This window comes from Medicago sativa, chromosome 8 (assembly GCF_051527215.1).
Source record: "Medicago sativa cultivar Bolivia chromosome 8, Bolivia_mono, whole genome shotgun sequence".
In the NCBI taxonomy this organism is placed as follows: domain Eukaryota; kingdom Viridiplantae; phylum Streptophyta; class Magnoliopsida; order Fabales; family Fabaceae; genus Medicago; species Medicago sativa.
This window is the reverse complement of record NC_140756.1, coordinates 84,696,273-84,708,275: the sequence shown is the minus strand read 5'-3', so window position 1 is coordinate 84,708,275 and position 12,003 is coordinate 84,696,273. Positions and strand designations below refer to the sequence as shown.

Sequence of the window (12,003 nt, the reverse complement as noted above, 5' to 3'; positions counted from 1 at the left end):
GTTCGGTTTAACTCATTTAGTAAAAAGTTTTTTTCTTTTTTTTTTTTTAAACAAGGAGCGCTTTGTGTTCTAACGATGTTTGGTGATAACTTTTCATTTCAGAAGGGAAATGGCCCTAGTTATCTGAAGTTCGGTCGGGAGGTAAGTCAAGTCTAACCAAGAATTGTTCAATCCAGGAATCAAACTATGGTTCTCATGAACAATCCGTCTTCGGTGGAACTCATTAACTACTTAAACTCAATTTTTTGACTAATTTAATGAAAACTCTAGCATTGGACTATGTCAGGGCCTATTTATTAAAGGAAAATGCTAACAAATATTTACGAAGTCAAACGAAGAAATTTTTGTATTAAAAATTGTGTATTTATAAATTATAACTATGACAAGTGTTTGACTTATATTTTTAAAGCACAATTTCCTTCTATGAATTTCTTAAACAATATCATTGTGGGACTCGTTAGCATGACTCTTTATTTAAATAGATCATGCTAGCACGAATGCGTACATGGACACCTGACACGATACAGATACTGACACGCCGATACCTCTAATAATTTGAAAAAATCATATGATTAAGTGTAATTATACGTCTCAGTGTCATATCGGTGTGGGACATGTCTAATCCAAGAGTGTTCGTGTGTCATAGATTATATATATATATTTTATTTTTTTTATTTTTTTGCCCCTTTCCATTTGTTCGAATAATAAACAAAGTACTTGGTTACTTAAAAAAAAAAAAATACTTGGTCCGAAATGTCACACCCTCGGTGAATAAAAACAAAAAACTATAAATTCTCACGAATTTTTTATTTTTTCACGTATAGAAATGTAGTATCATGTTATGTTATTTGACAATATTTTATTGTCCCAGAACTTGGAATCCCTTGCTTTGTATTCACCGTCGCGGTTGTCGCTACATATCATCTCTGCAGGCGTGGGATTGTTGTTTCTCTCATAACTTTGTGAATCCCTTTCAAGTTTTAAGAACAGAAACAACCATTGCAGAGTAAGAAAGCGCATGGAGACGAATCCAATGTATCTCCCTCATGAATTGATCATCCTAATTCTAATGAGATTGCCAGTGAAGTCTCTTATTCGTTTTAAATGCGTTTGCAAGTCTTGGTTTTCTCTTATCTCTAATCCCCATTTTGCAAATTCTCATTTTCAACTTACTGCCGTAACACACACTCGTAGAATCATGTTCAGAACATCAACTTCTGAAATTCGTTATATAGATTTAGAAGCATCGATTCACGATGATTCTGCTTTTATGCTTCCCCAACCTTATTCAGATCTTAATATTAAAGCTTCATGCAGAGGCTTTATTGTTTTCTACTGTGCTTCAAACATCTACCTATGGAATCCATCCACCGGAGCTCAGAAACAAATACCTTTGCCTCCTAATGATTATTATTTAAATTTCTCCGGTTTTGGGTATGATCCGTCAAAAGATGATTACTTGGTGGTTTCAGTATCGTATGATAGTATTCCAAACTCAGATGACATGCTATCTCACATGGAGATTTTCTCATTAAGAGCTAATGTGTGGAAGGAAATTGTGGGTACTACCCATTGGCCTTATTGTAGTAAGGTCGTTTCCTCTTATTATCCCATGGTAGACTCGTTCTTCAACGGGGCTATTCATTGGTTGGCTTTTCGTCATGACATATGTGTTTATGTTATTGTTGCCTTTCATTTAACGGAAAGGGAGCTTCTATTGATACCTCTCCCAGATGATATTGACAATGATTCTAATGATCGTGATTTATGGGTATTTAGAGGATTTCTCAGTTTATGGGTTTCGGGGGATCATGCGGTTGATATATGGGTCATGGAAGAATACGGAGTGCATTCATCTTGGATTAAAACTCTTGTGCTTCCTATTGATGTTATTCCATACCTTTCCCCTATATGCTATACAAAAAGTGGCAATATTGTTGCATCAAATGGCTGTATTGGACTGGTGAAATATAATGACAAAGGAGAGTTTCTAGAGCATAACTCCTATTGTGAAGATGCACCGGGATTCCAAATGACTTTGTATACAGAGTCTCTGCTTTCACTCCCCAATGACAGTGAGCAAACTTAAGAAGATGGCACAAACAAGAAGAATGAGGTAGTCAAATATTCTCCTTGATCATTTTCTTGATATTTATAATTATATTGTATTATTTTATGAACTACTGGGTGGCTGCATATGTGACATGACTCACATGAGCCAGTATGCTGAATGAGTTGATTCGATATGTCACAAAATGTATATTGGTTAACTGTATGTAATATGCTTATTAGTAATATTGACGGCTTTGTTTGTGTGATTCACTGTTATTATGCATGTGTAACTGAATTGTGTACCAATGTATGTTGTGGGGACTGCTTGAAAGTGTGTTATATGGTAAATTAGTCTGATGAGTTTATGCATGTTAATCAGGATCTCAATTGTACGACTTTGATTTAAAGCACTTCATTAAAAATTTCATCATAGCCTTGTATGCATATGAATGAAATAGAAGGTTATATTCTCTAATTTTAGCGGACTCTAATAACTTTGGTGGTTGCCATTATCTACACATGAACAATTAAATGAATTTTCAATACTTTATTAGATCATAAGAATATCTTGAAAACTAAATCGCCTCATGAACCTAAATAGAGTTACAATTACAACTCAGTTTTCAAAGAAAGGGGTTTAAGAAAAAGAAAATGAAGTTTGCAAAGGTTATAAGCTGCAGAGGAGGGTTTTAATTGTTAAATTGATAGCCATATGCATATGGAAAACAAGCTATTTATTGGAGTTTGATTAGATTTGTAGTATATCTTCTTTTGAATTGAACATTTATTTGTTCTCCGAATGACTAGCATACTGTTTTTGCGATGAATTCAAATTCAAAAGTAGTTTTTCTTCCCTTCATGTTCAAATCCAACTGCGTCAAATTCTCTGTCTTTGGTTTTGTTGAAATTCTATTTCACAAACGACAAAGCTTTTATCGATGTCTGAAATATGTAAAGATTTAGCTTTATTGACCTGCCTCTATTAGGGATGAGATTAGGCCATGAAAGGAAAGCAAAAAATTTCTAAGCAGTCAGGTGGGGAATATTACATTGTGTTCATGAGAATATTTTAAATCATTTTCCATTTTAATAACTCAAAAATAAAAATAAAAACATTAAAGATGCATTGAAGGCTTGTTTGTGCCATTGGCAAAGTAAACAAACATTACATTAGCATACCTTTTTTGATACTCATGGCTGGTTCTTTACTTAGCGGGTAGGTATGTGAAATCGACACAGGGAAAATGTGTTCATATTTTATAGAGGAAAGTGCTGCAAATAAAACAACAGAGAGAGAGAGAGATAACTATTTATTTGATTGACTGAATTATACAATGATTTCAGAGCTTTATATGCATTCAAATATTTTGTGTAGAGATGTGAAATTAGGATTAGCATCTCAGTGGAATTAGAATGAAAATCATAACTCATAAAGAAGAGCTGAAAATTATATTAGATTGGGGTGATCATGAAAGTGATGTAGACATTAATTAGGAAGAAAGGGAAAGCAGGCGGTGAAACAAATGAAGAGGTTCATGATAGCAGTGTGTTAGACACCACAGAGGTAGGCGTTGTGACTTATGAGCATGCAGAAATAGGAGCATGGAGTAGATTATGCTGAAGTGTTTGCCCTTGTTTGACGGATACTATGAGAATGATCATAGCTATTGCAAATCATAGATGAGGAAAATTATAGATGATCTGCATTCTTGTATGAGACATTGATTGCAAATATTTATGTGGAGCAGCCAAGGGTTATTTGATGAGAGGTTGTGAGCATTTTAGGGTGTTTGGTTGTGCAGCACTCATATTCCAATTGCAAGAAAAACATTATTGAGAATATAGCTACAAGTGTGTGCAACTTGGGATGAGTGATGATTTTAATCTAACAAATTAGTCCCTTAACTATAATTTAACTTGAAGATTTATTAATAATAGTAAGTACTACTTATTTTAATTTTTTATGGTTGGTGGAGTCAATTGAAGAGGTAGTTAGAGATTAAGTTGAAGGTTTTGTCAATCTTCAAAAGATGCAAGGAGCAACTTAACACAGCCAAATCTTTGTGGAGAAAAATTAAACTCAAAAGAAAGGAGAAGCCAAATGATCGATTGAAAATTCTGAAACAGAATACAAGAAAAGGATGGAAATAAAAAAGAAATGAGGCAGAGCATTCATGGTGGATACCATGACTTTGATATCATGTTGAGAAACACAGTAGAGCTGAACAAAGAGAAAAGTAAAATGATAGAAAGATTAAATTTTGGAATTGATGATTGAAGAATTTGATTACACATTTGATGCACTTTATATAGTGATCTTAAGGTAACCAATAAAACCAGCTAACAACTAATTATAACCAATAACTAGAGGTAACCAATAAAACCAGCTAACAACTAATTATAACCAATAACTAGAAACGAAATATCAAATTAACTCTAACAAATCTCCAATTATGTCTAACACATTGCTCATAAATTAATTCTAACAAAGATGGCAGGTGGAAGAAAATTCCAAAGATATTATGAGAGAAACATTTTTTGAATATGTACACAATGTTTTCCCTATTTTCTTTGTCAAAAAAAATTCCAAACAATGTTTTCTCCAATAAACCACAATTATTTTGCAGCTGTAGAGAGCCATGTGCCACAAGACAGGAAGCAGTCTAATAATTGTTCCTCACACTGCAACTTGAGCTGCCGCAAGCCTAGCAATTGGAATCCTGCAAAAGAGTCCTCAAATTTTCAATTTGACTACTAAAAATACAAATGTCTCATTTCATACAACTTTGAACCAAAAATCTAACCTGAACGGAGAACACGAGACATAATCAAGTCCAAGTTGAGCAAAGAATGCAATAGAAGACGGCTCGCCACCATGCTCTCCGCATATTCCAACCTGATAATCAACGTAATTAATCATTTACAGTAGTGTTTAAATACCATATTAAGAATAACCAAGATGTGTGATCAAATTTTGCTGTTGAAATTTGTATTGTTAAGTTACCTTCAAATTTGGTTTAGCAGTACGACCCTTTTCTGTGCACATTTTGATTAGTTGACCCACACCTTTCTGGTCAAGTACCTGTAATTGTTGTCAATAATGTGAATTTAGCAAACATACTTTATATATTAAGAAAAGGTAAAATGCACCATCGCACCAACTATGCAATAATGGAAATAACGATAAAAGTAATGGTATTTTATTATTGTTGTTTCAAGAAGTTTGAATAGAGAGTCGTGTGCGCGTGTGTTATTTTTACACACAACAGTGCAAAATTTTCGATTCCAGAAATCACACACCACACAACTATGCAACTAACCTCGAATGGGTCATGCTGCAAAATCCCAGCAGAAAGGTATGAAGGAAGAAATTTTCCAACATCATCTCTACTGTAGCCAAATGTCATTTGGGTAAGGTCATTGGTTCCAAATGAAAAAAAATCTGCTTCATTTGCAATCTACACAAATGGATTATAAAATTAGAAAGTGTAAAGACTAAAGAGGACAAAATATTGTTTTTTCTTTAATAACACATTTTTATTATTGTATGTTAAAATTCAAGCGTACATCTTCAAGACAAAGAGAAGTATAAGTATTACCTCATCAGCAACTAGTGCAGCTCTTGGAACTTCAATCATAGTTCCAACCTTATAGCTTAGAGAAGAACCCATCTCACAGAACACTTTCTCAGCAACGTTCCTTATTAAACTCACTTGATGTCTTAATTCCTGCTAGTTAAAGAGTATTGGGCTTGTATAATAATTATGTCAAGATTTTTATTAAGATCGAACCAAAAAATGTTGCTTCATGTTATATTTCGAGAGAAAACATTCTATATTTTCGTCATAATCTTACACATACATGATAGATGTGAAACAAATCGGAGAAATAACTAAAGATTTAAGTAAGAAAAAGGAACATGCCTGTGGTGTACCAATAAGTGGAACCATTATCTCTGGTAGAACTACAATACCATTGCGACTCACTGAAACAGCGGCTTGGAAGATTGCACGAGCCTGCATCTCAGTCAATTCTGGATATGATATTCCCAGCCTGTTCACATGATTTCAAATTGTCAAACATCAGTAAATCATAGGGCAACGAGTTTGATTCCTTCTGATAAATTATGAACTTGGAATGTACAAACTAAACATAAGTCATGTGATAGTTATTTGTTACGCAGCAAGCATCATATTAAGAGGAGGGCAAACCTGCAGCCGCGAAAACCAAGCATGGGATTAACCTCAGAGAGTTTTTCAATCCTAGAGAATATTTCTGCTTCTTTCATGCCTGTCTGAGAAGTTAGTTCACTGACAACATGTGCCAAGTCACCTTCAGGAAGAAATTCATGAAGTGGAGGATCTAATAATCGGATTGTTACTGGGAGGCCATCCATTGCACGGAAAATTCCCTCAAAATCTGATTGTTGATAAGGTAACAACATTTCAAGTGCAGCTTTCCTTTGTTCTTGCGTAATGGCCATTATCATCCTTCTCACAGCCTTTAGCCTTTCATCTGAAGCAAAAAACTAAAACACACCAAACTTATAGCATATAAAGAGGATCATTTTTATCTTATGCTCACTCTACATGAGTGTTTTTTCTTTTTATTTCAAAAAGCAATGCTAAAACTTGTTATAACAAAACCACAATACAAGCCTTTTAAATTTTAGTGCATTCACAGTTTTCAGTTAGTTATAACAACGAGTTGAAAATTATTTATACCATGTGTTCAGTCCTGCAAAGTCCAATTCCTTGTGCACCATTTCTTCTAGCTGTTATTGCATCTTCAGGTGTGTCAGCATTTGCCAAAACCTGATACACAACAATGATATGAGTGAAATTACGGAACACAAATTAAATGTTTTGATTCAACTCAACTTCTGTAGCTAATAAAGAATACACAGCAGCACCTTCAGCTTCCTTATTTGATCAGCCCAAGACATGAAAGTTTCCAAATCCTCGCTTAATGCCGGAGGAGAAAGTGCTTGCTTTCCTAGAATCACCTCACCGGTGGATCCATTCAGCGAGATCCATTCTCCTTCTGATATTACCATATCCCCAATTACAACCACCTATCATCATAAATGGATATTATTATACTGGATTATTTGAACATGAAGAAGATCTTTTACTAATTTGTCAATAATATAGGAGGTTACCTTTCTAGACTCGTTTACTTCAATATTGGAGCAACCAGACACGCAACACTTTCCCCATCCACGAGCTACAACAGCAGCATGAGATGTCATACCACCTCTAGCTGTCAAGATGCCAACAGCTGAATGCATGCCCCCAATGTCCTCTGGACTTGTCTCTGTCCTTACCTTTAATAATGCAAGTATGTATTAGAATTTAATGATTGCTTCTTAATTATTTCTTTAACCTAGTCATGAAACTAAATCTAGGACATTATATAGAGATACTTTATACATACTGGTTTGATCTCTATGATGGGCTAAGAGACCAAACACAAATGGATTGATACTCATTCAAAACTTTAAGACATTGGATATAATGAAGGGGAAAAAAAGAGAAAAGGAAAATGATGGCTTTGAGAATGAAAAAGAATACCAAAATTGCACTCTTTCCTTGTGCATGCCATTCCTCGGCATCTTCAGCAGTGAACACAACCTGCCCAACCGCAGCTCCAGGGGATGCAGGCAAACCAGTGGCAACCACTTTGTTCTTGTACTTAGATGGATCCTCAAACTAAACAAATAAACTAAAAGCAATCAATAAACTTGCGCATCTTACATTTGAAATGAAAAGTTAATGAAAAATAAATAAATGGAAATAAATGTACATATCAATCATCAAACACTATATAATCAGTCATCAAACAAAATGAAACCGTGCATTATTTAGCAAAATGATCACTATCCTTTTATAATCAGTGCATTATTTACAAAAGAAAGTTAAAGGAAAACCGTACATGGATTACGTTAATTACAACAATGTATATACCTGTGGATGTAGGAACTGATTAAGATGTTGTGGCTCTACCATCTTGATTGCAGAACGAATATCAACAAGCCCCTCATTGACCATGTCTGTAGCTATTTTGATTGCACCTTTACCAGTACGCTTTCCAATTCGACATTGCAACATCCACAATCTATTTTCTTGAACAGTGAACTCAATATCCTACAATATCATTTCAATTTGAGAATTGCATGTCAGTCTTTTGATATAAACAATGCAAAAACAGTAAAACATATCTAAAGAGATTGAAACTTTCACCATCATATCCTTGTAGTGATTCTCAAGAATTTTACAATTCTCCTCAAGTTCCTTATAAGCATCTGGCATGCAAGTTTTCATGGTCTCTAGAACTTCAGGTGTCCTGATTCCAGCAACTACATCTTCTCCCTATTATAATTTTTGTTTTTTTGTTGAAACATCAGCAAAGTAGTTATTAATTTACTACTAAATACAAATCATAGTGACATGGGTATTGTAAAATAACAACTAGTAAATCATATTATATATAACCTGAGCATTAGTGAGAAACTCTCCATAAAGTTTCTTTTCACCAGTGCTTGGATTTCTAGTGAACAGAACACCAGTTCCTGAAGTATTTCCCATATTACCAAACACCATAGATTGAATATTCACAGCAGTGCCCATTAGCCCAGTTATCTGATTAATGTTTCGATACTTAATAGCCCTTGGACTATCCCAAGAGTTGAAAACGGCTTTAACAGCTAATTCTAGTTGCTTCTTTGGATCTGCAATTGATAAATCAAGAGAGGGTTTGTGGATGGATTACACTAAGAATGTATAACAACAAAACATGAAGAATTTGATAGTGTTGAAGTTAGCACCTGAGGGAAACTTTTCTCCCTTAGCTTCAACATAGACATTCTTGTACTGCTCAACCAAATTTTTGAGATCATTGGCTGATAGACCTGTGTCATGTTTAATGCCTTTTGATTGCTTTAGCTTTTCTAACTTGTCCTCAAACAATGAGTGTGGAATGTCCATTACCTAAGTATAACATACAATAAAAAGTTTCAACCAAATCAATGGAAGATACTAAAAGATGACGTTCATTGAGGAAGTGTATTGGATAGATATTTTAAATGACAATTATTGCTTAGAGAAGTGTTGCGGACGAAATGCAATTTTGTTCGTATGATATAAGAGAAATACTTACAACATTTCCAAACATGTCTAAGAAACGTCTATAAGAATCATAAGCAAACCGCTCTCCACTTTTTGAAGCCAACCCAGCAACCACTTCATCATTCAATCCAAGATTAAGAACTGTGTCCATCATTCCAGGCATGGAAATCTGATAGATGTAGAGGAAACAAACAACTTTATGCTATAAACATGCTAAATACAACCATAAAAGGAATCAAATTTAAACCAGACAAAAATAAGTACACCTATAAATTCAATGGAACTTTTCAGTTTTCAAGTGGAACTTTAAACAATCAAAACAAATAAATTTTGTAATTTACTTCTTAAACTCTTTTAAGATTTAGAGAAAATGTTATTCACTATTTAAATCAATAACTTGAAGTTAAAAACCTGGAATATACATCCTAAATTGAGCTAAGCAATACTATAATATATGTACATTTTTCTTATATAAATCCTAAGTTGCGTTACTTTCCTTCTTAAGTATATAAACCGTTGAGTATGGCTCACATATAGACACAGAAGAGGGGAGAGGGGCGGGGGAGTTGAGCTAGCGAAGCGTTGCAAAGCTCCCTCCACTAGTACTATATATATGGCTTGTGACATTGTAAGCCCTACTTCACTCCAGTAATATATGAAACTATATTTGCTATATAATCACAGCGGTAGACAAAATTGGCCAAACAACGGAAACAAATGATCATGTTCCATTGTTTGCGATTTCTTTAATCATTTGTTACTAATTGTTGTTCTAACATAAACCTTATACCATTTTTCTAGTTCCTTCACACATGACATAATAAAGGTGACCTTAAATGTGATCAGAGGTTGAAACACTCATTGTTTGGATAACAAAGTTAATTAAGTGCTTATAGCAAAATCACACTATTAAGTGCATATACGATATAAGCTAACATAGAGAACTTATGAAAACATCTTATGACAAATAATGGACATGTCATAAGATGTTTCTATAAGCTTTCCCAAAAAGTGTCACCAATGCTTATGCATTAGGCATATGAATAAGCTCAAATAACCCAATTCAAACAAGTGTTGGGACAAAGTGAAATATAAGGAATAGGCTCTTACCGCAGCACCAGAGCGAACAGAGACAAGGAGAGGTTTTGAAGGATTCCCAAGAAAGGCCCCCATTTCATTTTGCACAAAATTAAGACCTTCAAGTATCTCCTCCCACAAACCATTTGGTAGGTTCTTCACATTTTGTTGATATTCTCGACATGCTTCGGTTGATATAGTGAGTCCAGGAGGCACAGATAATCCAATTGTTGCCATTTCTGCCAAGTTTGCTCCCTTTCCTCCCAACTACACATAAAGAAAGCAGCAATTCAAAGGAATAAAAATTAGTTGTTACATGAAAAATCAAATAGCCTTGTTTTGCCATATTGTGTTTAGTGTTTTAGCATGCTAGCTAAGTGAACATGAATGAGAGAAATCAATTTGAGTTAGTTTAAAAATGCTTATTATGAATAGATAAAGAATGCTTACCAAGGACTTCATTGCTTTGTTTCCATCACTTCTACCTTTGCCAAAGGTGAACACCCGCTGTTAAAACAGAAAGACAGAAGAATATCACTTTTTCATCCTTGCAAGTAGACAATGTTTTGCTTTTAATGTCCGTAATGTTTTTTATTTTAGTCTCTACAAGTATACCAGTTTAGTGTGTTGCTTAATCCTTCAAAATTTGACTATCTTAGAACTGATCAATGTACCTTTTGGAAATCATAATTGTATTAGACACATCCTTACCAACTCTTTTATAATCTCATTAATGTAAGACATTTTGTATCGAAAAAAATGACAATAAGTGACTACAAGAACAAATGAAACAACGACCTTGTTGCTATTGCCAGAATCATAAACAGCCACCATGATTGCTCGGATTGTTGTAGCAAATGATCGGAAAAGAACAAATGTGTAGTCCCTCTTCCAAGGAACTAGCTATCGGTGATGGACGTACCGAAGATATGAGTACACGACAAGCAAGTAACCAAAACTCTTACTAGAACTGTTAATGAAAGTGAACTACTGAGTATTAAATAGTAGTGAAGATGAAGGGAGAAGTTTAACGTATGATGTGGTGCACATTCAGCAAATGGGGGAGATATGATTTTGTTATAGAACATACCAAGTCAAAAATTAATGAGATGCTATTAATGCTCAAGTGGGAAGAATGGAATTTTTCAAAAATACTTATTTAGCTCTAATAAAGACAATTTTCGGATAAAGAGCAAAATACGGGAGTCTCATGCTTTCTAATAAGACAATTATTATTTTGTTTTGACACGACATTTGCAAAATACTAAATAATTATTTTCTCCTAAAAAAAATACTCCCTCCGTTCCAAAATGCAAGCAAAAAAAAAAACTCACTTTCTTTCTAGCAAAATGTAAGAAAAAAGACAAATTAATCTTGTTTTTTTTTTAAATCATTTTTTTCAAGAAAAACTTTTGTTTATTCTCATGAATTTAAATGCAAATTGTATCCAATTTTCTCTCTCTTCCATTTTCTCCATAACCAATAACCAATTAAAATTGTTTTTATATCTTCCCATACAACTTATTCTAAAGAAAACACAAAAAACTATAATTCAAATTCTTATATTTTAGTTTTCTTAATAAGTGTAATTTGGTTTTTTTTTCTTACAATTTAGGACTACTTTTACTTTCATTAAAAAAAATATATACTTTTGATATATCCGATAAGTACACAAATAATAAAGAACATATGAACCTGTCAAAAATAAAAATAAAATAAAGAACATATGAAGAGGATTTGGATTTGG

The 12,003-nt window shown here is 33.8% G+C and overlaps 2 protein-coding genes across 2 annotated transcripts; one reads left to right on the top strand and one right to left on the bottom strand.

The window, feature by feature from the left end:
- Positions 1-906: 906 nt before the first annotated feature.
- On the top strand, positions 907-2,322 carry LOC146902487 (F-box/kelch-repeat protein At3g23880-like). The gene has a single exon (XM_085733726.1). The coding sequence runs from the start codon at positions 1,019-1,021 to the stop codon at positions 2,087-2,089; it is 1,071 nt and encodes a 356-aa protein (XP_085589852.1). The 5' UTR covers positions 907-1,018; the 3' UTR covers positions 2,090-2,322.
- A 2,128-nt stretch (positions 2,323-4,450) lies between these two features.
- LOC146902486 (pyruvate, phosphate dikinase, chloroplastic-like) lies at positions 4,451-11,384 on the bottom strand. The gene is made up of 19 exons (XM_085731338.1): positions 11,055-11,384; positions 10,707-10,763; positions 10,290-10,523; positions 9,211-9,348; positions 8,879-9,041; positions 8,547-8,782; positions 8,295-8,423; positions 8,019-8,198; positions 7,626-7,763; positions 7,214-7,378; positions 6,965-7,126; positions 6,777-6,866; positions 6,264-6,580; positions 5,976-6,105; positions 5,652-5,780; positions 5,373-5,510; positions 5,057-5,134; positions 4,857-4,948; positions 4,451-4,772 (listed from the first exon to the last, which is right to left on the bottom strand). The coding sequence occupies exons 1-19, from the start codon at positions 11,088-11,090 to the stop codon at positions 4,730-4,732; spliced, it is 2,655 nt and encodes an 884-aa protein (XP_085587464.1). The 5' UTR covers positions 11,091-11,384; the 3' UTR covers positions 4,451-4,729.
- Positions 11,385-12,003: the final 619 nt, after the last annotated feature.

Bases quoted from the DNA above. Each gene is read 5' to 3' on its own strand.
- LOC146902487 (XM_085733726.1), top strand. From the start codon at position 1,019: ATGGAGACGAATCCAATGTATCTCCCTCATGAATTGATCATCCTAATT.
- LOC146902486 (XM_085731338.1), bottom strand. From the start codon at position 11,090: ATGGTGGCTGTTTATGATTCTGGCAATAGCAACAAG. The intron at 7,764-8,018 runs GTATATACATTG...TTATTTGTTTAG, and splicing joins ATCAGTTCCTACATCCACAG to TTTGAGGATCCATCTAAGTA. The intron at 5,511-5,651 runs GTAATACTTATA...CCATTTGTGTAG, and splicing joins CTGCACTAGTTGCTGATGAG to ATTGCAAATGAAGCAGATTT.